The following is a 25656-nucleotide window of genomic DNA, read 5'->3' on the forward strand; positions in this document are numbered from 1 at the left end:
AAGCGTGGAAAGCGTCAGCTGTGCAGCAGGTAATTGCTGCCCTGTAAATGCAACTTAAATTCTGCCATAGCTTCTTCAATTTACCAAACTAAGAAAGAGCTTGGAAATGGTGGCAATCTCTACTTCAATGCATAATACGCAAAATAAATAGTCAAAGGAGTAGTTAAATGAGCCGCTGGCTCCTTGCTGACGCGGGGAGAATAACCACCACTTTACAGGGTGACTGCATTCAATATGTGCCGCAATTGCAATACTCTGAATCCATATAGCCTCTTCTCATATGTTACCGCTGTGCTCACGCTTTTGATTCTTATCTATTGACTAAACTGAACGCTCTAACTTAGGAGGCAAGATGATTAGGAAGCCGCGATACAAACGAAGTTAATTAAAGGCCTCTGTATAACATATGAAAAAGATGAGCGTAGTTCAGGCCATATTTTGGAACAAAGAGATTAAACTGTGACCACATATCATATGCATATAATATAAGATACTCATCACAATTTCCAGACAGTAGTTATATATTAAGTAATATTTAGCTAGTTCCACAAAACCGCATATACGAGATCGCGTATTCGTTTGGAGCAGCCTGTAAGATGAAAAATTTGCTAATTTTTGTTGTACCACTTAATGTCGACTATTCATTCGATTTCAACTCGTCTGGGATTTATTCGGCTTTCAATCTCAAATGTACAATTATAATGAAGTGAGCAACAACTACACGCATACAAAACAGTTGTATAAGGTGGAGAAACACTAATAAGTAGAGCCTTTTTTCGAAGTAGCATTTCAGCATTCTTTATCAAAGTAGCTTCTTAAGGCTTTTTGCAACCAATCAACAACCGACCAAACGATGTACAACAACACGAATGTTCTACTCCATCATAAATAAGTATGTACACTAGTGGGCAAAATAATATAGTCATCGTCATAAAATATGCACAGAGGACAAAAAATAGTAAGACTTCTTAATTTAAATTTCGCGGGAAAACCATTTCTCGAAACATGTTTTTTAGGTTGATATGACTGTCAGTGACATCTGTGCCAAATGCCACATCAAAATAATCGTTAGTGGTTGCCTTCTTGAACTACATAAAGGGCATTCGACGATTTTTACGATGAGAGAAATTATTCTGGTGCCGAAACGTTCAGAATGTTGGAAAATACCTTCTGTGAAAATTGTTTGTCGCGAGCAAGTCTTTTTGATTTTATTCAGACAGGGTCGAGAACGCGTCGACGACGAATCACGCCCAGAACGGCCATCAAGATCACCTGAAGATCAACCCGTTTTCGAAAAACAGCGCCTAGTTGACGTCCATGAAATAATGCTTTCCGACTATCAAGATGTCATAAAGCGTATTATTACTGGCGATGAGTATTGGATCTATGCTTATCGTGGCAAAGGTGACTCGAAGGCGAAAAAGCAACTCAAAGAAGGTCGAAAATCAAGGTTTTGTTGACAAGTTTCTTCGATTATCGAGGTGTTGAGAATAGACAAATTGTTTCCGACCGTCCAAACTGTCAAAAAGGAATACTATTTGAGTGCTACTCATCGTTTGTGAGAAGCTCTTCGTAAAAAGAGGCCGGAATTATGGACCGACAACTGTTGGTTTTTGCACCACGATATTGCACTGTCGCATACTGCATTGATCCTTCGTGAGTTTTTCGCTAAATTTTCAAGTAACATCGTAAAGCAAACACCTTATTCGTCTCATTTAGATCGCTGTGACTTCTGGCTATTCGGCAAACTCAAAGGACTGCTTCGGGGAACCGTTTTGAAAAAATGAAGACATTAATCGCTACACGCATTGAAAGCTATTCCGGAAATTGATTTTAACAACTGCTTCGAAGCTTGGAGAAAATATTCCCACAAGGATATTGGTGACAAGGAGAATTACTTTTAGGGAGGCAATATATGTATATTTTGAAGAATAAGTTTAGGAATTTTAAAATTATAAACAAAGTCTTACTACTTTTGCTCTTAGCAGTATACAAGTACGTATATAAACAGAAACATCTCTCCTAAAATCGTGTTTAGACCCCGATTTTTTCACACTTCAACTATTTTCCCCCAGCAACCTTAAAATAGATATGCCTGAGTTTCGCTTTTATTCTGCCCACAACTGTACGTAAGAAGATATGGAGCAACTTTTCAAACCCACCCCACACTTCCTTAGGGCGTCAAGTTGTATTGGGAATTCATCTCGCCGATGCATTGCCGGTCCGCGTACAATTAATGAAAATTGCAATGGCGCGTTGAAGGTTGAGGACTAGCTATGTTGCTCGACTGAAGCTCGGAAAGCGCTCAGTTAATTGTAGGTTAGCAGAGGAAGTAAATATTCGCAGTTGTTGCGCAAAAAAAGCAAGGGAAATGAAACAAACAAGCGCAGTGAATTGCTTTCAATACTCACAACTGTAAATATAGCACTTTTTCCTATTTAACCATCTAGTTGAACCTGTAGCTGGGGGTTGTAACAAGCGGAAACAGCCGTTGAGGATTGTAAAGCAGCAAGCAAGAAAGCAGGCAAGTCTGGTACTCAATCGTTAAATACCGTTACAATAGCAAAAAAGCAACTTTGTATCTTAAAACCGGATAGAGCAAAGTTGCTGGGAAGTGTGCACCGAAGTAGAGAGGGAAGCTCTCGAACCCATTGTGGTTGTTTGCATGCATACAAGCATACAATTACAAAGAGCAAAGGAAGTGGTTTGTATGGTATGGTGAAGAAGAGAAAATCCTCATGGAAAGCTCAACGAGTGAATGGAAGAAGGCAAATATCCGTGCAGCAAATGTAATTGAAGTTTTATTGAAAACGATTGAATAGCGGTCAAGTTAAGTGATTTAGATGGATGGATTGAAGAGCAGCACATATATGTATACGTACTTGCGTTCGAAGTGCCAAAGGACAGGTGGACAATTGCTCAAGTATATACATACAGACACATGTACATATGTAGATGCATAGGGACGCCAATTCACACGGTGTGTTTACTCAAATTGCCCTCGCACTTACGGAGACCACGCGGATATCTATCAAATGAGCAACCATGTAAGTGAGTATGTATATGTATTTATGTATGCACGGGTGTATATGTATAAATGTGTGTATGCAATTGCGCAAATTAATGAACGGAAGTGCCAGTGGCTGAACTGAAGAGCAAATACGTTCAACTGGAATATGCAAATAAATTTGTGAAATGAGAAAATGAGCTCAACACAAACATTGACTAAGTTAGAACCCGCTTGCCTCGCAAATGTGACTTCATTAGTGTGCAACAAGAATGCGGCAAACAGAAAAGTAATTATAGTAGTGTAACGTTAAGAACACACACCGCAAATGAGGATGAGCAATATGCAAATGCGAAAATGCATTAAGTTCAATTGAATTCAAATAAAAACTTAAATAAATACCTTCGGTAAGTATGGAGCGGCGAACTATTTTGAAGTTCTAATTATAAATTAATTTATATTAACTTGATATTTTTGGTAGACTTGTCTTAAACAAAAAGTGCACTATCCCACAGTTAGTAGCTTTGTGATCTGTGGAGTATCGCTTTTTTTAACCAGAAGATGAGAGCAGATGGACATTTGCAATTAAAAGATTAAAATTTTCAAGGTATTGACATGTTGTCACGCTTTATTGGCTTCTTTTTAAATTACTCAGCCAAAACCTTCTAATCTGTAAATATTAAAGTAAACATATGGAAAGTATCCATAAAAAAATTCTAGGCGCCCTGTTGTAGAAGTAAACTTCAGGTTCTGCGTTTAAGGTTCAGATTCAAGCGTATATCTCTTCATATGGACACAAGACCACAAGCAACTCTGAATCCTTATGCACGGGTTGCTTCTATTTGGAAAAGATACTGCATACTCATATAATGCATAACTTCTTGAGCTGAACTACGCATTGTTATATACTCTAGATACAACCAAATTTTATATTAATTCACTGAATTTTCAGCGCTATTGCATTTGCCAAATACAGCAGTGATATCTCCGTAACGTTCTCTTCTAGAATACATTAAATAGTTGGTCCAAAGGATTTAGATATAAGTATGTTACGAAAAAACATACAACTTTGGTTAGACTTATATTGGAAAAGTTACCAAATCCATTCCGACAAGTTAGACCACAATTTTTACTTTACGCCTTAGGGAATTTCCGATGATTTTATGTTAAGTCTTCATCCATACTCTAGCGGCTTAAAACTTATTTCTACTACACTTTCGAATCGTAGGGAAATGCTTGATGTATACTCTTAGTAAAAATTCTGAATGGAACCGTTAGCAGTTTTTTCTCCTGTCTGAAGTTAAATTTAATATCCTGCAGATCAAATTTTGGACTTAACGAACCATTCTGTCGCATTTGTTATGATTTTAATTCTCATCCCTTCACATTTCATTTATCTGATTCACTTTCCGAAATTAAAATGTCCATATTGCTTTCTTTCAATAAACAAAATAAAAAAATAATACAAAGGTTCCAATCTAAAATACTTTGAACAATGAGAATTAAAGAAGAAGAGAGAGAACAGCAAAATGAGATACATACAAGTATGTATAAGTCTAAACTTCGCGAACATCCAAACCCATGGGCTAATGCCTTGGCAAATCCCTGCAATCAAACACGTTTAAAAAGTGATCCACCAGCATACTAGAGAGCAACGTTCTACCAAAAAAAGCTCAACCACGTTCTTGAACTTCTTTGGTTTTAAATAGATTAAAGATTTAAATACTTATTGTTAGGCTTTACCAAGCATATCCAATAAATAAAGAAATATTGAAAACAAAAATAAAAATAAATTCTGAAATTATTGGGATCCTTACAGGATCACCTCAAGTGAAAAAATAAGTGTTTGAGTTAAGACCTTAACTTAGAATTTGGACGTAGGAAGAAATCTGAAAATTAGATTTTTGGCGGACATTTTTACAAAAAATTAAAATTTCAGTGATAATTTCGCGACATTTTTTCCTTTCAAATAATTGTAATCGAAAAAAAATCCTTCGTCCAAATCTTTAAGAATTGTATCTCAAAGACCTGTGTATAATTTTATAAGAATTGGCTAAATAGTTCTCGAGAAATCTTGCAAACCGACTTCACAGTTTCGAGAAAAACGCGCTTAAAGACGGTGCACTTAGCCTAGCTAACCTTAAGCGCACAAGTTCTCAAGGTTGTAGCTCCGAAACTATTACGCAGATGTAGACAATATTCTAGAGCTGCTGTAGAATTTAATACATTTTTTGAAAACCGAAAACCCAAGTAATCTTTTAACGTATTTTAAGCCTTAGCTGTAGCTGAACTGTTAGATCTCGACGCTTAAAAACTCTATTGCCTTTCATGACTCGCCTGATTCCGCACGTAAGTGGATGAGAAATTCGCGTTGTTGGGTGAGAGGAGGGTAATCACTGGGTTATAACAATTGTGAATATTCCTTTCTGAACGAATATAATGCACACAGGCTATATATTTGGAATGATATAACGGTGGTTACCAATAGCACTATAACCCGTATCGAAGAATAAATTAGTCATAACACATGATGATTTTTCTCCTGAACTTAGTCATATCTAACGGTAAAAGTTTACGCTGCCTTACATATTCTCCGTTTATGTGTCTGCACTTTTCGCTTTTCTTATTTCAAAAAGTATATTTGACAAAAATGTCTGCAGAATTTCTTACTCGTTTTTTTCTCAGACCCTATGGCTAATAAGCCACTGATTGCACCTGCCAAAGGTTAATTACTGCCACTTATCAGTACGAATTGTGCATAGCAAAGTCTTGTTGTCGTCTGCATCACTGCAACTTGAGTTAGTCGAATTATAGAATAATCTAATTCTGCCAAACACTTTTTTTGTTTGAAAAGCTTTTGAGCTTTTCTGATTAATGTATTTCTTTTTCACTTCTAGACCACGGGTAATGCCATGTGATGCTTGCAAATAAATGGTATAAATAGCCATAGGCTTTAATTTCAATTCAGTTAGATTTCGAACTGTTATAGTCAGTGAGTCTGAATAAACAATCTTTAGCTAAAAATGAAGTACTCGTTGTTGCTCGTAGCCGGCGCTTTGCTGTTTGTGCAAGTAAGATACATAGCTATAAATACGGAATACCTACGCATATATTTAATACTTACAAATATATATTCCTTACTTTATTTTAATAGTTCGCCCATGCCCTGCCGCATATGAAGCGTGAGTCTGTCGCTGTTGCAACGCATACACAAAAGAGCATTCACAACTCTGAGGGATCCTCATCCGAAGAGGACAGCCCCCAAGCGCAACTGATGATTTACACTTTAGCCGAAATCGCTAAACTTTCCACCTGGATACTCGAAAAGGGCAGCATTGTGATTAAAAATACCGTGACCGAGTTGAAGGAGATCCCAGTTAAAGATGAGCTCTTACAAGCGAACATCACACGCATGTCTGAAGTTGCCAAGGATGCCGGTGAATTTACCCTGAAAGAAGATGAAGAGAGCATTCTGAAACTCCTCTTGTCGATGGTTAACTTTGCAACAATGATGGATGACTACGAGAATATGCCTGCCGATTCGAAACTGAAACACACCTTGCAAACAGCACTCGAAAACAACGGCTACAACAAGTTTGAGGGCGAGTTCGAAGAAAAGGTATTGCAGATGGCCAAGAACTTCGACGGGGCATTCGGTGAATATGTTAAGGTTTTGTCGCCAGAGGAAAAGATTAAGCAAGCCAAGTTACTTAACTGGTACGAAGACTTCAAGGCCGAAACTGATGAAGAAAAGAAACTGGACAAGTTTGGCGAAATCTTTGACCACTTATCTTAAATTATCGCAAGATATTTGAATGATAGAAGAAAATAAATATTTCGACTTGAAAATGTATATTTGTGTAATTTTACTTATCTCGTGAGAAAATAGCTTTACTTTACAGAATGACGGTGAAAATAGAGAAGAAAAGTAATATACTCTATCTGCGATAAAAAGTCCTAAAAGCAAGTAAACGTTAGATCGTGTAAGTAATGTAAACGGTGTATGGGTCGTAAGCCCATTCCTCTATTGGAGAACTACTCTTGAAGAGTATTAAAAAGTAATGATTCTTGATGATACTTTAAATAAATAGGCTGATATTCGTGAGGTTGGAGATTAAAAATTGAGAATTTGAAATTTTTGTTTAGGTTTTTTTATATTAATCGGCGAAGGTAATTCCGATCATTGAGATTAAGAACGCTCCTAATATGTATAAGAGAAGGGTCAAACTCTTTTTTTTTATATGTAAATATGTACGCAATGCGATTAAATATAAATTTGAAACAAAACAAGTGAAAACAGTTTTTAATCTTGAGCTTTTGCGTTTCACTGCTCAATTACACATCAACTCTTATCATTGTTTAGAATTATATATGTATGTAGCGACCCTACGCTTTGCGCAACAGAGCATTCGGCAGAGAACTTGAAACCTTTGTATAAATTTTCATTGCGTTTTGTCTGTAACTCAGTTCGATTTTCATCATTCTTCAGCTACTTAGTATTTTGCTTCCGATTTTCAATCTCCGCAATAAGGATGAAGCGGATATTTATATTTATCGCTAGCGCTCTACTGTTGCTGCAAGTATGAATATTATACTAATATACACTATATATTCAGTTCTTCGCACTAAATTTAATAATAACCCATTTTAACAGTCATCGCACGCTTTTCCACGAACGAAACGTAGTGCTGAAGCTGTGCTTGCTCTCTTCCAAAACTCCTCCTCCGAAGAAGTGGATCCAAAAGTACAACTTGTGGTCACTACTTTGAACGATTTAGTACAAATATCGAAATGGGTGCTTGAAAAGGGTAGCGTAGTAGTTAATAATGCTGTTAAGGAACTGGAAGCTCTTCCAGTGCAAGATGAACTCCTGCGAGCAAACATAACACGCATGTCCAAAATTGGAACAGAGTCTGCTAAATTTAAGCCGGAAGAAGATGGGCAGAGCATCTTGAAGCTCTTAGATTATATGGTTAGTTTTGCCGAAATGATGGCGGACTATGAAAACATGCCTGACGATTCAAAGCAGAAGGCGGCATTGAAGACAGCTTTGGAAAATAATGGTTACAATAAGCTTGAGAAAGACTACGAGGAAAAAGTCGTACAACTCACTAAGGATTTCGACCAGGAATTCGGTAAATATGTCAGCGGACTAACACCAGCCGAAAAGGTGGATGAAGCCAAATTGCTGAAATGGTATGATGACTACAAAGCTGAAACTGATGAGGACAAGAAATTTGACAAATTCGGCGATTTCTTTGACCAAATATCCTAAAATCCAAACATAGACACAAACATTTTTGTTAATATGCATAATGTAAAAATATTATTTTTAATTTCAATTTTATTTGGTTGTATTCAAGTATAAGTAGTTACCGCATTAATGAAATAGAAAATTCAAGTAGTGTGCAATGGAACTTCATATCCACTGCATACGTTGAGGAAATCTTACTCTTCTTTATTAGTGTAGAAGCAATGTCTAGCGGGGTTATAGCCGAGTTTACAACAGCGCGCCAGTCGTTATTCCATTTCGCTGCTTAGCGCCAATTGGGAGATTCAAAGTGTAGCCAAGTCCTTAGGTCAAATAGCAGGACGAGGATGATGATTGACTTGTAGAATTTGAGCTTTGTTCGTCGAAAGAGGGCTTTGCTTCTCAAGTGCTTACTCAGTCCGAAGCAGCACCTGTTGGCAAGAGTTATTCTGCGTTGAATTTCGACGCTGACGTTGCTGTTGGTGTTAGATCTAGTTCCAGTATAGACAAAATTATCTACGACTTTGAAGTTATGACTGTCAACAGTGATATGGGAGCCAAGTCGCGAGTGCGGCGACTGTTTGTTTGATGACAGTCTTGCCCTCATTCACTACCTATTTGCTTCACTTCCTTATCCAGTCAGGAAAAGGCAAAACTAACTGAGCCATTGTTGAAGCCAATGATATCCATATCATCGGCGTACGCCAGCAGCTGTACACTCTTATAGAAGATGTGGCTTCTCTATTCAGATCTGCAGCTCGAATTATTTTCTCCAGGAATAGGTTGAAGAGTTCTGAAACTTCGCTTGGTATCACACGGCTCGAAGAGGTCCTTCCCAATCCAGACGGAGCTTTTGGTATTGCTCAATGTCAGTTTACACAGCCGTATTAGTTTTGCGTGGATACCAAATTCAGACATAGCGGCATAAAGACAGCTCCTTTTCATGCTGTCAAAAGCAGCTTAGAAATCGACGATTGGGTGCTGTGAGTCGCTCATCTTTTCGCAGGACTTTTCCAAGATTTGGCGCAGATTGAATATCTAGTCAATTGTTGATTTTGAAGCCACATTTATAAGATCCAATCAGTTCGCTGACCTTGGGCTTTATACGCGATGTTGAAGAGGCCAACTATTAACTACCGTGAGATAAGGTAGTTAGCGCAGGTTATGGGGTCATCTTTTTTTTGTATTGGACAGAGCACACTTAAATTTCAATCGTCGAGCATGCTTTCGTTTGGCCATATTTGTTATAAGAATGGAGTACCTAGTTTTTTTTTGAATTATTGTTTGCCTTTCTCAACGTTGAGGTATTGGCAAATAGATCTCTCATACAAGTTTTTGAGATGGTCAGTCTTTCTAGTGGGCACGGCTATACCTTCTTAAATGTATGATCAGTGAACTGTCACCTTGTGCCTATTTGTTCGGACATGTGAACATTTGTTTTTGTAATTACTAATAGATATGCAAGCTTATGCAGCAGCTCTTATCAATGCAGCCCATAAATCACGTATATTTCTTATGACTTTTGCACATCCATATATACATCCACACGTGCATAGGGGAATCAATAACAAATTAATCTCGTCAAAGAGCAAACAAGGTAATCAGTTCAATTAGGTATTTTTAACACTTGTTGTTTATTAGACAGAAGCTGCACTGTTTCTAATTTAATATTTGCCACTTATCTGCTGTTAATTGAACTGCGCGAAAAATAAAGCTTACATACGTGCAAATATCACCCTGAAGGTGGAGCATATAAAAGGTCTTTGCATTTGATTTATGAATTAGTCCAACTTTATAGGTCCATCTGTCAATAAATCACCTGTAAATTTGAATTAATCAACTTTTGAAATCATGAAACGTTTCTTAATTCTCGTCGCTAGCGCTTTGTTGTTGGTGCAGGTAAGATTCCTATACCACAGTCGCTGGGGACCAAATAATATTAAAGCCCACTGATGATTATATGATCTAATTTAATAGTTCTCTCGAGCATTGCCGCATGTGAAACGTGAGTCCGACGATCAATTGTCCACATCTGAACTACAGAACGCTCAAGAGCAACTGATGACTTCTACCTTTAGCGAAATAGGTAAACTATACAAATGGATACTCGAGGAAGGCAGCGTAGTCGTCAATAACGCTGTTAAGGAACTCAATGAAATTGCAGTCAAAGATGATCTACTACAAGCGAATATCACACGCATGTCTAAAATCGGAACAGAGATTTCTCAATTCAAACTGGAATCGGACGATAAGAGCGTTACAAAACTTTTGGAATACATGGCTAGTTTCTCTACAATGATAGACGATTATGAGCACATGCCCAACGATTCGAAATTGAAAATCACTCTAAAGACAGCTTTAGATAATAACGGATACAATAAATTCGAGGACGAATTCGAAATGCGAGTCCTGGAGTTGTTTAAGAATTTCGACCATGCATATGCGGAATATGTGAACACTTTGACGACCGAAGAAAAGGAAAAGCAAAGCAGATTCCTTCAATGGCATGAAGCATTTACAGCCGAAACCGACAATGGAAAGAAACTTGAAAAGTTTGACGAACTGTTTGTTTAAATTTCCAACGAGGCGCTAGATTACAAAAATAAAGTTGGATTTAGAATTTAGTTTCTGCACATTTAATTACTATTTGTTTTATTATTAAGTTAATGCCAGTTCCTTCCATTTCGTCATTTCTGAACGGTAACTTGTTCCCTCGAATAAAACGCCCTTAATCTATCACATGGGGTCCCAAGCGTTGCCAATGGTGATGTGACATGGCCGTTAACCGTGAAGTACCCTAATGTATACGAAATACGCTGATAAGAACCGCCTGCATCGAATGCATATATTTTATAGCATCCAGGGTCGATAAGTCAATTGTCACTGTTTACAGGCTTAGAACTGTGCCAATTACCGGCAGTTATCTACACCAAGCTCTGATTTAATTATACATAAATTTTATTGTGATGTTATTGAATTGATATATACGTTGGAAGAAATGTAAACAATTGAGTTAATTTGTTCGGACAATCAGAAATGCATTGCTAAACATTTGAATCCCAGTCCGCTTTTAAGCCTCTGTCGGCGAATCAAGATCAAGATAGTCTAAAGGAACCAAACCGTAATATTAGTTATTGTCTCGCTCATAGCGAAATCATAAAAAACTACAGATGTATTTTAAACAAATATTATACTATGTATGTAATATGTCCGCTACTACCAAGCGGCCGCATAGTAAGGCCCCAAATTCTTAAACCGCAGAAAAAGAACCATTCACATATTTAGTGAAATCCTTGATCTTCTATCCCTCGAATGTAGTTTATTTATTTAAAGGGTGATCCAAGTAGAAGTACTTTTTTCAATAGCTGATCAATAGCGGATCACGCGTGAGTCGCGACAAACTGTCATGTTACTTTTGTTCAGTATTGTTTGGCTTTTCTTCATGGCAACACTAAGGCTTGAACAACGTTTCCAAAACGTTCAATTTGATTGCGAAAATTCACGCATTCAATATTGGACAATATACGACCGAATAGACCATGTCTTGCACGCAGTGAAGAAGATATAACAACCGGAGCAGAGAGTATACCGTGGAACCGCGAAGACCGTGGAAAGTCGATTCCGAGTTGTCTTTTGTAAGCGACATCGCTTACCTGTAAGCGCTCTTGAAAAGTTCCAAAAATATCCGACTTTTTCAAGCCAAATTTTGTTTATAAAAACAACGGTTTGGTGTGATTTGTGGGACGGTGGAATCATGGAATCATATCTCTTCAAATATGATGCCTTTGAGAATGTAACCGTCAATTGCGACCGTTATCGTGCCATGTCAACCGATTATTTTATGCCTGAAATTAAAGCTCGTGATCTCGGCGACATTTGGTTTCAACAAGACGGCGCCACACATTGCATCAATCAATGGATTTATTGAGAAAACACTTCGGTGAACAGAAAATTTCACGTTTTATTGACGTCTATTGGCTACCAAGATCGTGCAAAATCACACCGTTAGACTTCTTTCTCTGGGGATATGTAAATTCTAATGTCTATGCGGACAATCCCGCTTCGATTCAGGCTTTGGAGCAAAACATCACGCGTGCCATTAGTTGATATCTTCGAACGAGTCGTGGAAAATTGGACTCAACAGATGAACGATCTGAGACGTAGCTGCGGCCAACATTTGAAAGAGATAATCTTCAAAGAAGAAATGCACAAGAATGTTACTCCATTAAATTTGAAGTTTCTTTGTTTTTTTCTTTTATAAAGTAGTGAACCTCGGATGGATCATCCTTTATATAGACTAGTTCGAAGTGGGGTATATTTAAGCGCGCATTTCTTCGTCACTCGCTGCTCACTATTTTTGCTGCTCCAGTATTCCACTCTTACTCACGTTTGCAAGGCAACACTTCACGTCAAGAAACGGCTCCGAAATTCATACATACATTATCAAGTTATTACATTATAACTGTTTTACGATGCCTTGCATTAAAAGCCACTTTATGCCACGCATATTTTAAAGCGACGAAGGACAATCGTCGCACTTGTGACATATTCTGCTGTGAAAGGCGCGCTCATAGCCCAGCCAAAAGAAAGGGCACTTGTCGTGTGCCAGCTGTGCGTAAACTATGCAAATTCGAGGAACGAAAAGCAAGATTAACCAAACGTGTAGTGCGTGTATAATACTCGTACATGCATACATACACATACAAAAACTGTATTTCTAAGTCATAATAATGTGAGTGCTGATTTTGACTTCTGCAAATTCTCGGACTTACACGTACCATCTTTCTTCGCGTAACATATTGCAAATAAGAGTTGCTTCTAACATATACATATATATTTTGCGGGGTCTGTCTGTCTGCATTGATGACAGCAATAGCTTTAGTAAAAATCGGTTAACCTAGTTCAGATGTGAAGAGAATGATATTACCAAAATTCGGAATCGTACCAATAAGGATATTTTCACTAATGCTAAGCTGCTAAAGCTCTCTAAAAGGTACGCCGGCGACACGAAGGTTGACAACACGAATAGGTCTATCATTTTTTGTAAAAATTTCAGGAAAACAATTTTTACGAGAAAATTAACCGAAATTTAAAAAGTCCTTTGAAAATGTTAAAATATCGAAAATCTGCCGCGTCTACTTCTTAAGGGGACTGTTGCTCTCTCTTATTTCTATACCTTATATACGCACCAGAAACCATGTTAGTACTCGTATGTATAGGAGTATTTTTGGTCGCATCCACTTGTTATGCAAAGATGGCAATCGCTCAACAGGAGGCGCCAGTTTGGCTGAAGGCCGAGCTAAAATAAAATGTGTTTTTAATGCAAAAAAGTTTGTTAAACACTACAATGATAACTTACACACACACACACACACAAAGAGGAACTTTAATTCCGTTATTGCAATAAACTTTTGTTTCTATTTTTATTTTTATTTTTTCATGTCGTGCACTCTCAACCAAAGAAATGAAGGCGGCGCATCAGCATATCAAAGAAATCAAGTCTAAGAAGAAAGTTTTGGCAAAATTTTTCCATTTTGATAATGTGCAAATTTTTAATAAGATATTTCAAAAAGAGAAATGGCATTTATTTTGCCATTTGCGTAGCCACAGTTTGACAAAGAGTTAACGGCGCCGAAAGCGGGCCAAGGAAGACTTAACTCTCCAACGAAGTAAATTTAAGATTAAAAGAAGACATTTTTAATAGTGACCGCTCCAATGCATGCAAAGTTAAACCACTCCCAAAAAGAATTTTAATAGGAGATATGGCAAAATCCACCATTTGAATCTATATTTGAACACAATTTTATATTCTTGGAGTTGTGTTGCAACATTTTGACGTCTGCAGGCTTATGCCAATCCCCGTTTAATGAATTTATTTTATTATATTTCTTTACGTTTTCATTTGAAAGCATTTGTCTGTTTTTTACTTATTTGGCAAGTGGTTCGTAATCGTATAAAGCTGCAAATGAAATCATAAAATTTGCATTTTTGTACATTGTCACTGTGAGCACTTCAAACATTCAGCTTTCTGTTTTCTGTTTTCTTGAAGGATCGCCTCGTTTGTCGTGCTGCGTCTTCTTCTGCACACTTTACACAAAAACGACCACAGGAGAACACTCAAAAACTTCCCACAGTGCAGTTTCTCAATTCTTTAGATTTTAAAATTCAATTTTATGCTCATAAATAAAAGTTACGCACACCTTGTCAGCGGTTGAGAGCACGACACATCTTCTGCGCAGGTAAGCAAGACAACCAAAATAGAAATACTTCTAAGTTCAAATCTGCACTTGAAGCAAGTGGTTTGCAAGAAAAAGTCTCTGCGTCTGTGCATATGTCTGTTTGAGAGGGCGAAAATTTGAAAAACTCTCTTACAACAGAGCATACAAATATTTGAAAGCTTGTCACCTACGGAACTCATCTCGACGCCGTGGCCAACTTTAGGACTCCCAACTCAGCTCAAAGCGAGTCAGAAGGAATTTGTTGATAACGCAGGCATCTTTGAAATACTTTAAGCTGTATGTGTATTCACAGTTGGCATATTTTGGAAACAAACTCCTTGAGTCTAGGCGGTAAATCGATCAGCTGCAGCGAAATTGTAGAACTTTTTTAATATGCAGGGTATCTGCGAGAAGGCCGAACTGGTTTTAAACTTATGTATATCTGTTCAGTGTAGTAATCGGATAGCTAAAAGCAATACGTGAATGAAAACTTAAGGACATACAAATACAAAATTATAAGAAGATCTTGAAACACAAGTGAAACGCGATCGATTCATTACAATATCAATATCTTATCACAGATATTTTTTTGGTTGTTTTGTTGTCTACCTATGGGTCGAAATTTATACCAAACTGAATTGAAAGATTAACATTGAAAAAGTACTACACTTGCAAAAGAATACTTAGAAGGAACTGGGGTCTTAAACCAAATATACGAACGTCATTACATCAATTCTAGCTTATGGAGCACTGGTTTGATGACCTGAATTAAACCAACAATAACTAACCAACTAAATGGCATACAAAGAGCAACCTGGGGCTATCAAGTCTGGTCCGGTATGATATGGTAGGGAAGAAGGATGCTATCTCTGTCTACACCGAAGGGTCCATAAGGGACTGCAGAGTGGGGGCGGGAGTATATTAACTCTCTAGAAAATATGTTTTAAAATTGGTCCAGAAGTTAGTATATCTCACTCTGCTGAGCTAATAAGTTATTATCGTTCCTATAATAAGATCGAAGTCATACAAACTACCAAGCTCCAACAAAAGCCTCGAAAACATCATTAACCTGAAGTAGGGTGGCGGAAATATACCAAGTTTTGTTTAGCTTTTATAATTATTTTGATAATTTTGCTATTATTTCAAACTACTCAGAATTTTAGCATAACCTTGAAAAAGAAAAACCGATTTCCTAATTCTGAATAAAAATGAGCTCTTTGAAATGAATTAATGGTTGTTGTATCGGATTCACTTAAAAATCGATTGGATTCGAATAAACTTCGATCAGCAGCTTTTTCAACAGAACCTAATATTTAGGTGTGCCATTAGTATGATGGAACATGCGGCCTTTGCTAATATTTTACTGAGAGAATTATGTAAAAAAATTACAAAAATACAGGCGAGAATTCTACAATGACAAAAATGCTGAAAGTGCGAAACTGTCAGTGATGATAACGACGAATGCAATTGCGCTGAGAAATACGTTAAGTTATGCGTTATCACGTGACGAAAGCTGCACACAATGGAGCTGAAAGAAGGTGCGAAGGACACAAGAACGCGTCAGGATCTCGCGGCTTGGTCGACCATTGTTGACACACACCAGGTAAAGGTGTGCAGCAACAAAACAAAAAGAAAAGAAGCGACCACCGCATACACATACATACAGACAAATGGACGCAGGAGTGTAGGACCTTCCCTTAAAAACTCCCTTTACTTTTTAAAAGTTGCGTCCTAATGACTTTCGAAGAGAATAGACAAAATTGGAAAAGCATTGGAGACTTACAAACGGATGACGCCGTGCGTGAGCGTGTGGCCAAAAACTAAACGTGGAAATTTGGAAATTGGTGGAAATCTGTTCAGCGTTTAAGTATGTGGTTGTAAAAAATTTAGAATTTTCTTTTGTCACGTGCTGGCAACAATCAATGGCCGAGTCAGCAGGACGTCAGCGTCAGCCGAAACATTCAGCATTGCAATGCATGAGCGCGACGGCAGCGAGCAGCGGTTGCTGTCGGACATGTCGAGTGGGGGGGCGGGGCATACTTATGCCAGTCGTGCGGAAGTGTAAGCGCAGCAAGACTCCGCACAACGCGCTCGCCAGCGTTCGTTCAAAACGCGCAAAACGTCAAATGAAGTGTGAATAAAAAAGTTTTTGAATTAAACTTTTGTCATTTCATGGAATTTATGTCGGAATTTGTTCGATTTGAGATGCGAAATTCAAATTTCCGTTCAACAAATGAAGTTTTTGCTGTGCCTTTTTGTTTTATTTTTTATATCTCTTCACAAAACACTCCATTCGTTGTGTGTATGTATGTGCGTGCGAAGACCAAAAATGCAAATGTGTATTTTATGGTAACGGTTTTTATACACATACTTACATATATGTATGGTAGAATAAACATTTCTACGTGATGGAGGAATAGATTAGCGCAAATTAGAGAAAAATTAAGCAACAATGTGTTTCATATCCTTATTATTGAAATCCGTATCACTTTCCTAATATTTCCTTAATTCTAAATGTTTATAACCTCAACTCCGTTTCTGTAAAAAGTTTAACATTGTGTTTATTAATATATAATATATACATATGTGCATATGTATTCGCAATTAAAATGCCATGTATGAAATTTTAAGTCCATACAACAAAGCAAGACCTTACCACATAGCTCGTTGTCGTCTTGCTGTCTTAAAAGTGACACGTAACAAAAAATCTTGTAATTAATTTTATTTACTGTTGTTGATGATATAAATTTTTCATTTTTCTTTGAATTATGTACTTAAGCCATTTAATCCCTTATCCCCCAACAATCGCTGAATCTCCCCCACTAACAGCGCTTCCTCTTCGCTTTCAAGCCGATGCCAGCGCAAGGGTTTGACAGTCTCAAGAGACATCAACCACAATAACAATAAGAAAACATAAACGCAAACCAAAACCATTCAACAGCTTAAGTAAAGAAGTATTTTTCAAACAAATGCAACGGAAGCGAGAAAAACGCGTCAAAAACTGCAAAAGCAAATACATATATGTGGTAACTTGTGGAAGAGCGCATTAGTTTCCAACTAGTCTGGTTTAGTACCATTTCTTATAATTTCGCAACTAAAGGTTTAACTCGAAAAACAACTTGTGGCATAGCTCGTACTATTATACGTACTTTAGTAGATAGAAACGAGTGATTTATGACCTCTTTAAAGGCAACGGGATTAAGATTCAAAAATCGAATAATTTTTAAACGTTACTTTAATAATTTGTATTTGAATGGATTTTAGGTATTGAATTTATACATGGTGACTGTATTTTATATCTTATTGGGATAACCTTGAGCTCCTGCAGCGAATTTCGTTTTATATCTTCGATCGACTGAAAACGAGTTCCACGAAGCTGCAATTTCAGTTTGGGGAACGAGATCGGGTGAACACAGGGGAGTACGGTGATTGATTTTTGACTTTAAATTCGGGTACAATCGTACTGTTTTTGAAAAAAAATCAGCTTTATGGGGATGAGTCGAGCAAGAACGCATTTCATAACCAAAATATCCACCAAAACCCTTAATTTTTATAATATTTTCATCACTTGAAGAGGTCGTCCAGAACAAGCCATGTCTTCAACGATCTCTCGACCCTCTAAAAACTATAGTGCTTGGGACTGAAAATTAACTAGTCCGAAAAGTACCACGCTTTCACTGTAAAAAAAAATAATAAGAAATATTTAACTTCAAAAAAAAATAAAAGCTATAATTTTACTTGAGTTTGCTAGTTGCCAGCAACCTTGCGCTTCCACCGATAAAGATATGCCGCAGACGAGTTGAGCTTAATATTAATACTAGTTATTTGGTAATTTACAACTAGTTCATTTCACTTCTGGGATGGGGTTATACGAAAGCAGTATTTGAGCATCCTCTGATATGATTTATGTTTTTATTCGTGTTTGTTTATGAGTAAATACGTGGGGCAACCCGTTAACCTCATTATAGCGAAGGGTTAATGAGCACACACACATACACATGCACAACTGACTTAACTGTTTGTATGAGTATATGCCAGTGAAGTAATTGAAAAAGTGCACAATTCTTAAGCTAATTAACACTGCGAGTTCAAGAGCCTTAAAAGAACGCAACTCAGCACCCACGCAAGCGGATGGGGGACATGACCTTTTTGCAGCAATTCACGCTTCTTGAGAAGAACACATAAAAGGGTGTTTAATTTTTCTGCGCTTCGTTGACAAGTGTTTTAACAATTTATCATATTTTTTGTGAGGCCCCTGCCATTTAAGCCATTCTTTTCTTAAAATGTTTGCCGCTGACAAGGCCTTTCAAATGTCGACCTCTCACAGTGAAGTCTCATTTTTTGCGTGAAAAGATGGAGCGAGTAATCAATAAATCTTACACTTCAATGCACGTCCCTTTGAAAGTGGCTTCACACAAGAGCGGCGTTCGGGAGTTATGTGCGAATGCAGCAGCGTGGGTGCCCTTGTCCTTCACGCCCAACGCACATTTTTAATTACGGATACCAAGCATTTTGCTGTCATAATTTCTGCTGTAACGGCATATTCTACGCTTTGCGCGGCAAAAAGGAGAGGAAGATTTTTAAATGAAGCCCTAAGGTCACGCTGATCGCCCTTATATAATTTAATTTGGCTGGAGAGCAAACCACACTCTGCACTTGCTTTAGTATGGTCACAAGCCAGTTTCAATATAATCAACAGATGTCGCTGCGTTGATGTCGTATCAAATATCAAAGTATGTAGACGGACAGCCTCTTTTTAATTTTGGCTGACATTTTCGAATATGACCCCAGATACCAGTAGCGACAGGGCAATTCTCAAAATCATAAATTTGGCGAAAGTAAAAATGTGAAACTATTTAAAGTTCACATTTTGGTTGTTGGTGAGCAAAATTGCTGTCGTTTGTATAAACGAATGAAATCTCAGGTAATCTTCTTAGTGAATTTTTGCCAAACAAAAGGACAAAACCGAATAAAATGAAATTTGTATGTAATTAACGAAATTGCTAAAAGTGCCAGAGAAAATACCCAACTGTCTAAAAGTAATAAATAACAACAACACGCGCAGTAGCAACTTCATCTAGCTTACATGCACGGCGAATAACTTTGTGCGCCAATGCACTATCTTCCGAAGCACACACACATACACAAGCGGGCAGGCAGGCAAGGCTGAACCGTATTAGAGTTGCCTAAGTTACAAACTGTCACGCAAACTTCGAATGCACAATGTTTATGTATACACCAGAGGCGTTGATAGCACGATACAGTACTTAGGCCGCTGCCAAGGCAAACTTGACAAGCCGCTCGTGAAAGAGCATTGCGACCGACTCAAACCATGTAGCTGGCATTTCCAAATAGATAAATACTTGAGTTCGTTAGGTAAAAGTATTGTAACAAGGATGTTGGCTGGTCGACAGCCATGCACTCGGTAATATACATACATACATACCTACTCATACACACTCGCATGCATGCATGTGTGTGTGTGGGAATACGAGCAAATTTCATTAACAAAATTGCAATTTAATACACAAAAATGGAGAAGCATACAAACGCATGCATCACACATGCTTAATGCTGATGTTAGTGCGAAAAATATTTCAAAGCCGTAGCATAAACTTAGGCGTGCAACCAAAATACATCAAATGACAGTTTTTAATGCATTTACTTGTATTAAGACTTAAAATATTCAAAAGGACTACTCGAAACTGACAAGATAAACTTGGTAGCAGTTTCCAACAAACAAAAATATGCAAAAATAGTATTTTCTTTGCGCTGCGAAATGTTGTCAAATTGAATTATATTTTTGCATTTATGAAATTTTCATGAACTGATTTTTATTTTCAATAAAGTTTATATAAATTCTACCAGAACAAAAACAAAGTTGTTTTAGTCATGCCTATTATGCAAAAGGTATGGTAACCAAATCGCGTGGAGGCTTTTGAAGATTTGGGTCATGGCCCAAAAGGAAAAAGTAAGGCTGAGTGCTCTGTGCATTTGCAAACTTTCTTCTTTTTTGATGGAAGTGACGCGCTTTACATCGTTTCAAACTAACTAGACATCGCTTAAGACCTCTTATATTTCCAGCTGATCAAATAATCGAAGACCCAGACTGACTAAAGAAAAACCATCACGCATTTTCACGTATTTTTATACATATTTTTAATAACGCCTTAAATATAAGGTCCTTCCTTGTGCCGCCAGTATGACGGCGCAAGCCTTTTGAATGGGATCTATGTCTGCATAACGTTTTCCTTTCATGGGAAAATGCATTTTTCAAAAATCAAAAATGGTCAAATAACACTGATCAACAAATTTGTAATTTTTTTGTCACATGAAAATTTATATAAAATTTTTAATATTCTAGGGCCACCAAATAATGATATATCAATGAAAAAAATGTACACATCATGTTTTCTTGCGACATCAAAACATATATTTTCGTAAAAAGTACAAAATTCAGCCACACTTACAGAATTATTTCCTAATATCTAATAGATACTTATGATTTTCTTGAATATTTGACTTCCAATAGGTCCCTTTTAAGCCTCCAACAATAGTCTGCTAACATTTCTGGACTTCATTTCCCTTGATAACGCTTCTCCATTAAGGAAATGTCTTGCTGGAACCTCTCACCTTGTTCGTCACTCACAGCACCCAAATTTGCCGGAAAGAAATCCAGATGAGAGTCCAGCATATGTATTTTCAAGGACATATTACACCCCAAAGCTTTAAATGATATCATAAGTTCATTTATTAAATCTTTGTTTTTTCCGCTTTATGGTTACCTAGACAATTTTGAACAACATTCACAAAACATTTCCAGGCGAGTTTTTCCTGATCATTCAGTTTTTCTTCAAAGCTCTTATCCTTCATCAATTGCCGTATTTGTAGGCCAACAAATATTCCCTCTTTGATTTTGTATATGAGGTCAGAAATGAATATGTAGCTGTCACAAGAAAACTGGATGTAATAGAAACAAAACTGTTATATATTTTTAATGAGGGTACACCAACATAAATAAAAATCATAACAAAGTTCATGTGACAAAAACAGTGTTTACCAGTGTAATCGGTCACAAGCGTCGAATCGAATGTTGGATTCTGAGCAATTTTTGGGTCGTCAGTCAATTTGTGCGGAACAAACCGGGCACACACCTTTCGTAAGCCGAAATGTTCCATCAAAATGGGATAAATCGATGATTCGGAGATGTTCAATTTCATTTCCATGAATTTCAATTATGATTTCGCCTGATTTTTGATGAATTCACGCACAATTTCAATGAAATTTCTGGTGATCACGCATTTTGATTGGCCCACATGTTGATCGTCATTTATGTCCTCACGACCACTTTAAAAACGTTGAAACCACCCGTGCACACTGCTATGGGATAGGCAATCCTAATACAGTTTTACCAATTTTAAAACAAAATTGAATGTTGGCTCTTTGTTCGAAGCTCATTTTCGCACCGAACACACACATATACTGATGCTTAAAACGAAATAACTTCAATTCCAATCGATGAAGTGTCATGCAATTCTCACTGGGCAATCGATAAAGATAGCAGATATAGATGGCGCCACCAGGGGCGCTAGATTCCTGTTTACTTTGGAACGCGCCTTGTAGTTTAGCGAATTATGAGACAGCGGCTGCGCTGGATAGGTCATGTTGTCCGAATGGATGAAAACACTCCAGTTGTGAGGGTATAAGAGAAGAATATTTACTAAGTTGGAAAGACCAAGTGAAGAAGGACCTGTCTGCTCTTGGAATCTCGGCTATAACCGTGTAAGCGATGTCTACGCCAACAAAGATGAAAGAAAAAGAATTGACAATATGACCAACCAATGCATGCTGTTTAAATGGACCAATCCGAGTCAAATTTGATCAGTTACGATATAGTATGTATGTAGTTCAAATTAAGTGTAGATTAGATGGGACGCTTTCATCGTTACTCGTGTGCCAATAAGTTCTTCTCTCCTCGAAATGAACAATCATCTTCTAAGGAGGGCCAATAAAGTAGGGAGCGAGTTCATGAGTATATAGTATATTATATAAGCCAATATATTTGAAATGCAAATCAAAGATAACCGTTAAACGTATTAAAGATACTTATTCTATTTTCACTGATGAGTAAGAAGCGGGCGCACACACATAAAACTAGATTTTCATCTCGATACGTTTCTAGTGTGCAAGCCAGTAAAAATTGTATACACGCACACGCTCCCATAAACATAAAAGTGCATATGTGTTATGGCAGTGCTTACGGGCTTAAGTGCATTTGCGCTCATTAAAAGCAACTTTCCCATTATAATGTGGCGAAAGCAAAAACAATATAAATGGCTCTATATAAAAAGTACTTAAGTAAAATATTTACTAGTTGAGTAAATGTGTGCTCATTCCAGAAGATGCAAAGTGCTTCGCAGGATAAATGTAAATAACACATAATAGTAAAGGGTGCTTTTAGGCGCGAAAGCGTATAGGTGTATTTTCATATGAAAACAATACCAGTTAAAAACGCGAAATGAACAAACGTTTTTTCTGCCGCCGCTATCACTTAAAGTCACACACACACACGCACATGATTGTGCAAATATGCGCTTGTGTAATCCCATGTCCCGAAACAAGCATTATTACATTGTGCGCTGATAAGCAATGAAAAACGCGCCCATTTATGCGCTTGTGTGTGTGTGTAGAGTGTGGAGTGTGGAGTGTCTATATGTTTGCGTATTTATGAATCTTGCCGCAGCCAACAACGACAACTGGCACTGACTTTGCTGTGACTTTTCCGCTTGCCGCAAGCAGTTTTTCCAGATTTCGCTTTCTTGGCAGCGCGGCGAGCATGTACGTTGCTTTGTGCGCTTGATGCGCTCACGATTAAGTATAAGTATGCATATTGCATACCATGCGCCACTGTGTATGCGAGCGTGAGCGTGTGTTCAAGTGGCTGCTCAAGCATGGCAGCAACTACAATGGAGCACTTCGAGTGCTAAGTGCAGCGTCGAATCTTTCCTCCTGCTGCCTGACAACGCTCCGCGCACTCTTGCAAGTCACGCGCCAACTTTCTGCTGCCTTTTCCTACCGGCGCGCTACCGCTCAGCCGGCGCGCACGCACATACATATGTACAGCGCACTGATTTGTCTAGCACTCATATGCCAGCGCGTAACTACAATGCGCCCTTGCAGGTGCGGCGCCTATTGTGCGCGCAGCAAACTTTCTCATCCAGCGAAGGAAAGAAGAAGTGAAGGCACACAATGGTAATAACTTTACGATGACGATGTGCAAGCAAACAGACACCAGAATTTGTTGTCATTGTAGGAATAGTAATAAAATGGCATAAACAATGGTTGTTTCCCTTCACAAACGCGCACACTGTTAACTGTTAGCGCAATATGCAGCGCATAGAAAGCACTCTTTCGCTTAATGCATACATTTATCGCAGCGTCGCCGTTGCGCATGTGTGTGTGTGTGCATGTGCTCGTAAGCGCCTAGATAGGTGCGAATAAGAATTATCGCAAACGTTGGCAAGAAAATGGTGCCAAACTTGCTTTCCTACACACTTTTTTGGCTTTCTTCGAGGGTGCGGGGCCTGCTGGCATGGCTGACAATGGCAACACAAAGTTGCTCATTTGAATTTCTGCTCACACAAGTGTTTTGTTTGCACCTGTGGGTGAATGAGAATGTACAAATTCGGATTATTGCGCGGATATGTCTATGCTCCCTCCTTTATATCCTTGCTTCGTGCGCTGAATAGAGTGGAATTCCAGAAAGGGTTCACATGGTATTAAAACTAAAATTTACTGATGGACGCTTTATTTTGTATTGACTGTTTTCTCATTGCATTTCGTTGGTTGAACTCGGTGTAGATTACTTTAGTTATATACCGTGTTTATTGCATGATTTACAAATTTTTTAAAACCTCATGGTCTCATCTGTAAAAAGTCAGTAATTCTCCGTTCAGTAGCAATCATCTTTTAATACTTTATTTGAAATAGTATTGAAAGTGTAGTTGTGGTTTTCTTAGATATATAAATTCCGCTTCTTGGTTTCTCTTTTTTGAAAAATTATTTTTTGTTGTGAAAAAGGTGTTTTCTAAAGCCTAAGATAATGGGATTTAAATCAATGCATTCTAGGCATTACAACATAGATCACGTAACTTAATCCTTATCTAGTGGCGGTTATATCAGTTATTTGGGTATTGGTTAGGTTACGATAGGTTAAGTTAAATTGTCGATTCTAATAGGATTCTTACTTGGACAGCTTACAACGCCAGTCAGTTGGGATACCTAGAACTCCTATAAACTTGATCATATAGACCATAAAAATACAAATTTGTTGAGGCGGCCAATGCCAGTTTCGGGTATGTCACCACAATGTTTCAGCATAAGTCAGCAATGGACAATGGAGTAAAAAGAGCCTAGCAGTTTCTACTTCACCTTCTTCCACAATTTGCGTCCGTCTCGATTTTTAACCTTTCAGTATGAATGTCCAGTAAGAGCTCCTATGGTGGCGGACAGGTCAGAAAGATCTCGCAGTACCACAGGAGCGGGTCGTCAATCAACGCCTGTTAACCGCACGCAAGTTCATCGGCTCAATGCTAGATGACAACGGAGAACCAATTCGTTCTTATTTTGCCCTATGCCCCTTCTTTCTAGCTCATCGGCTATGCAGTTTCCAATGATTTCGCTACCGAAACGAGTCTGATGACGAAGTAGCTTCATTATATTTCTAGTGATATTAAGCTTAAGAGAGAGCACCTTAGAGAAGCCTTCCCTTTAACCTTGTTTCCCAGCTTTGACTTCTTCCTGAAAAAGCTCACTCTTCCCCTCCAGCGACTTCTCCCCCTCCACATATCTCTCGTCGGCTTCTGAGCGCAGAACAGCCACCAGGAGTAGCCTCTGTGACGCACTGATTCAAATTTTCAGTGATGCAATTAAAGGAGGAGGGAATTTCAGCGCGACCCTGTTCGGTCCTTTTCATACACCCAACTTCTCTGAGCCTTAGAACGGTTTTCTCAACAATCCACCTCGCATTTCAGGTGCTATGTTTAGAATGACATTAAGCCCTTAAGTGCCACGAAGGTACGAGCCTTCGAAGACTCTACCTCCTGGTAAAAAAACCATTTGAGTTTAATTTGGTATTTGGGCATTCTTCCACCAAAAAACTCATCCACCCATCTCAATTG

The 25656-nt window shown here is 38.0% G+C and overlaps 3 protein-coding genes across 3 annotated transcripts; all 3 read left to right on the forward strand.

Moving 5' to 3' along the window:
• Positions 1–5980: 5980 nt before the first annotated feature.
• On the forward strand, positions 5981–6860 carry LOC120766676. Its single transcript, XM_040092317.1, has 2 exons — positions 5981–6078; positions 6162–6860. Exons 1-2 carry the CDS (start codon positions 6031–6033, stop codon positions 6801–6803), a joined length of 690 nt encoding a protein of 229 aa, XP_039948251.1. The 5' UTR covers positions 5981–6030; the 3' UTR covers positions 6804–6860.
• Positions 6861–7460: 600 nt separating this feature from the next.
• On the forward strand, positions 7461–8453 carry LOC120766638. Its single transcript, XM_040092256.1, has 2 exons — positions 7461–7587; positions 7662–8453. The coding sequence occupies exons 1-2, from the start codon at positions 7540–7542 to the stop codon at positions 8280–8282; spliced, it is 669 nt and encodes a 222-aa protein (XP_039948190.1). The 5' UTR covers positions 7461–7539; the 3' UTR covers positions 8283–8453.
• Positions 8454–10045: 1592 nt separating this feature from the next.
• On the forward strand, positions 10046–10898 carry LOC120766749. Its single transcript, XM_040092421.1, has 2 exons — positions 10046–10157; positions 10236–10898. Exons 1-2 carry the CDS (start codon positions 10110–10112, stop codon positions 10830–10832), a joined length of 645 nt encoding a protein of 214 aa, XP_039948355.1. The 5' UTR covers positions 10046–10109; the 3' UTR covers positions 10833–10898.
• The last annotated feature ends 14758 nt before the right edge of the window (positions 10899–25656 follow it).

The sequence above is a fragment of the Bactrocera tryoni genome, chromosome 1 (genome assembly GCF_016617805.1).
Source record: "Bactrocera tryoni isolate S06 chromosome 1, CSIRO_BtryS06_freeze2, whole genome shotgun sequence".
Lineage (NCBI taxonomy): Eukaryota > Metazoa > Arthropoda > Insecta > Diptera > Tephritidae > Bactrocera > Bactrocera tryoni.

What these genes read in the sequence shown, in the direction of transcription:
- LOC120766676 (XM_040092317.1), top strand. Translation starts at nt 6,031, where the DNA reads ATGAAGTACTCGTTGTTGCTCGTAGCCGGCGCTTTGCTGTTTGTGCAA. An exon ending in GCGCTTTGCTGTTTGTGCAA is followed by an intron (nt 6,079 to 6,161) that starts GTAAGATACATA and finishes TTATTTTAATAG; the next exon opens with TTCGCCCATGCCCTGCCGCA.
- LOC120766638 (XM_040092256.1), top strand. Translation starts at nt 7,540, where the DNA reads ATGAAGCGGATATTTATATTTATCGCTAGCGCTCTACTGTTGCTGCAA. An exon ending in GCGCTCTACTGTTGCTGCAA is followed by an intron (nt 7,588 to 7,661) that starts GTATGAATATTA and finishes CCATTTTAACAG; the next exon opens with TCATCGCACGCTTTTCCACG.
- LOC120766749 (XM_040092421.1), top strand. Translation starts at nt 10,110, where the DNA reads ATGAAACGTTTCTTAATTCTCGTCGCTAGCGCTTTGTTGTTGGTGCAG. An exon ending in GCGCTTTGTTGTTGGTGCAG is followed by an intron (nt 10,158 to 10,235) that starts GTAAGATTCCTA and finishes CTAATTTAATAG; the next exon opens with TTCTCTCGAGCATTGCCGCA.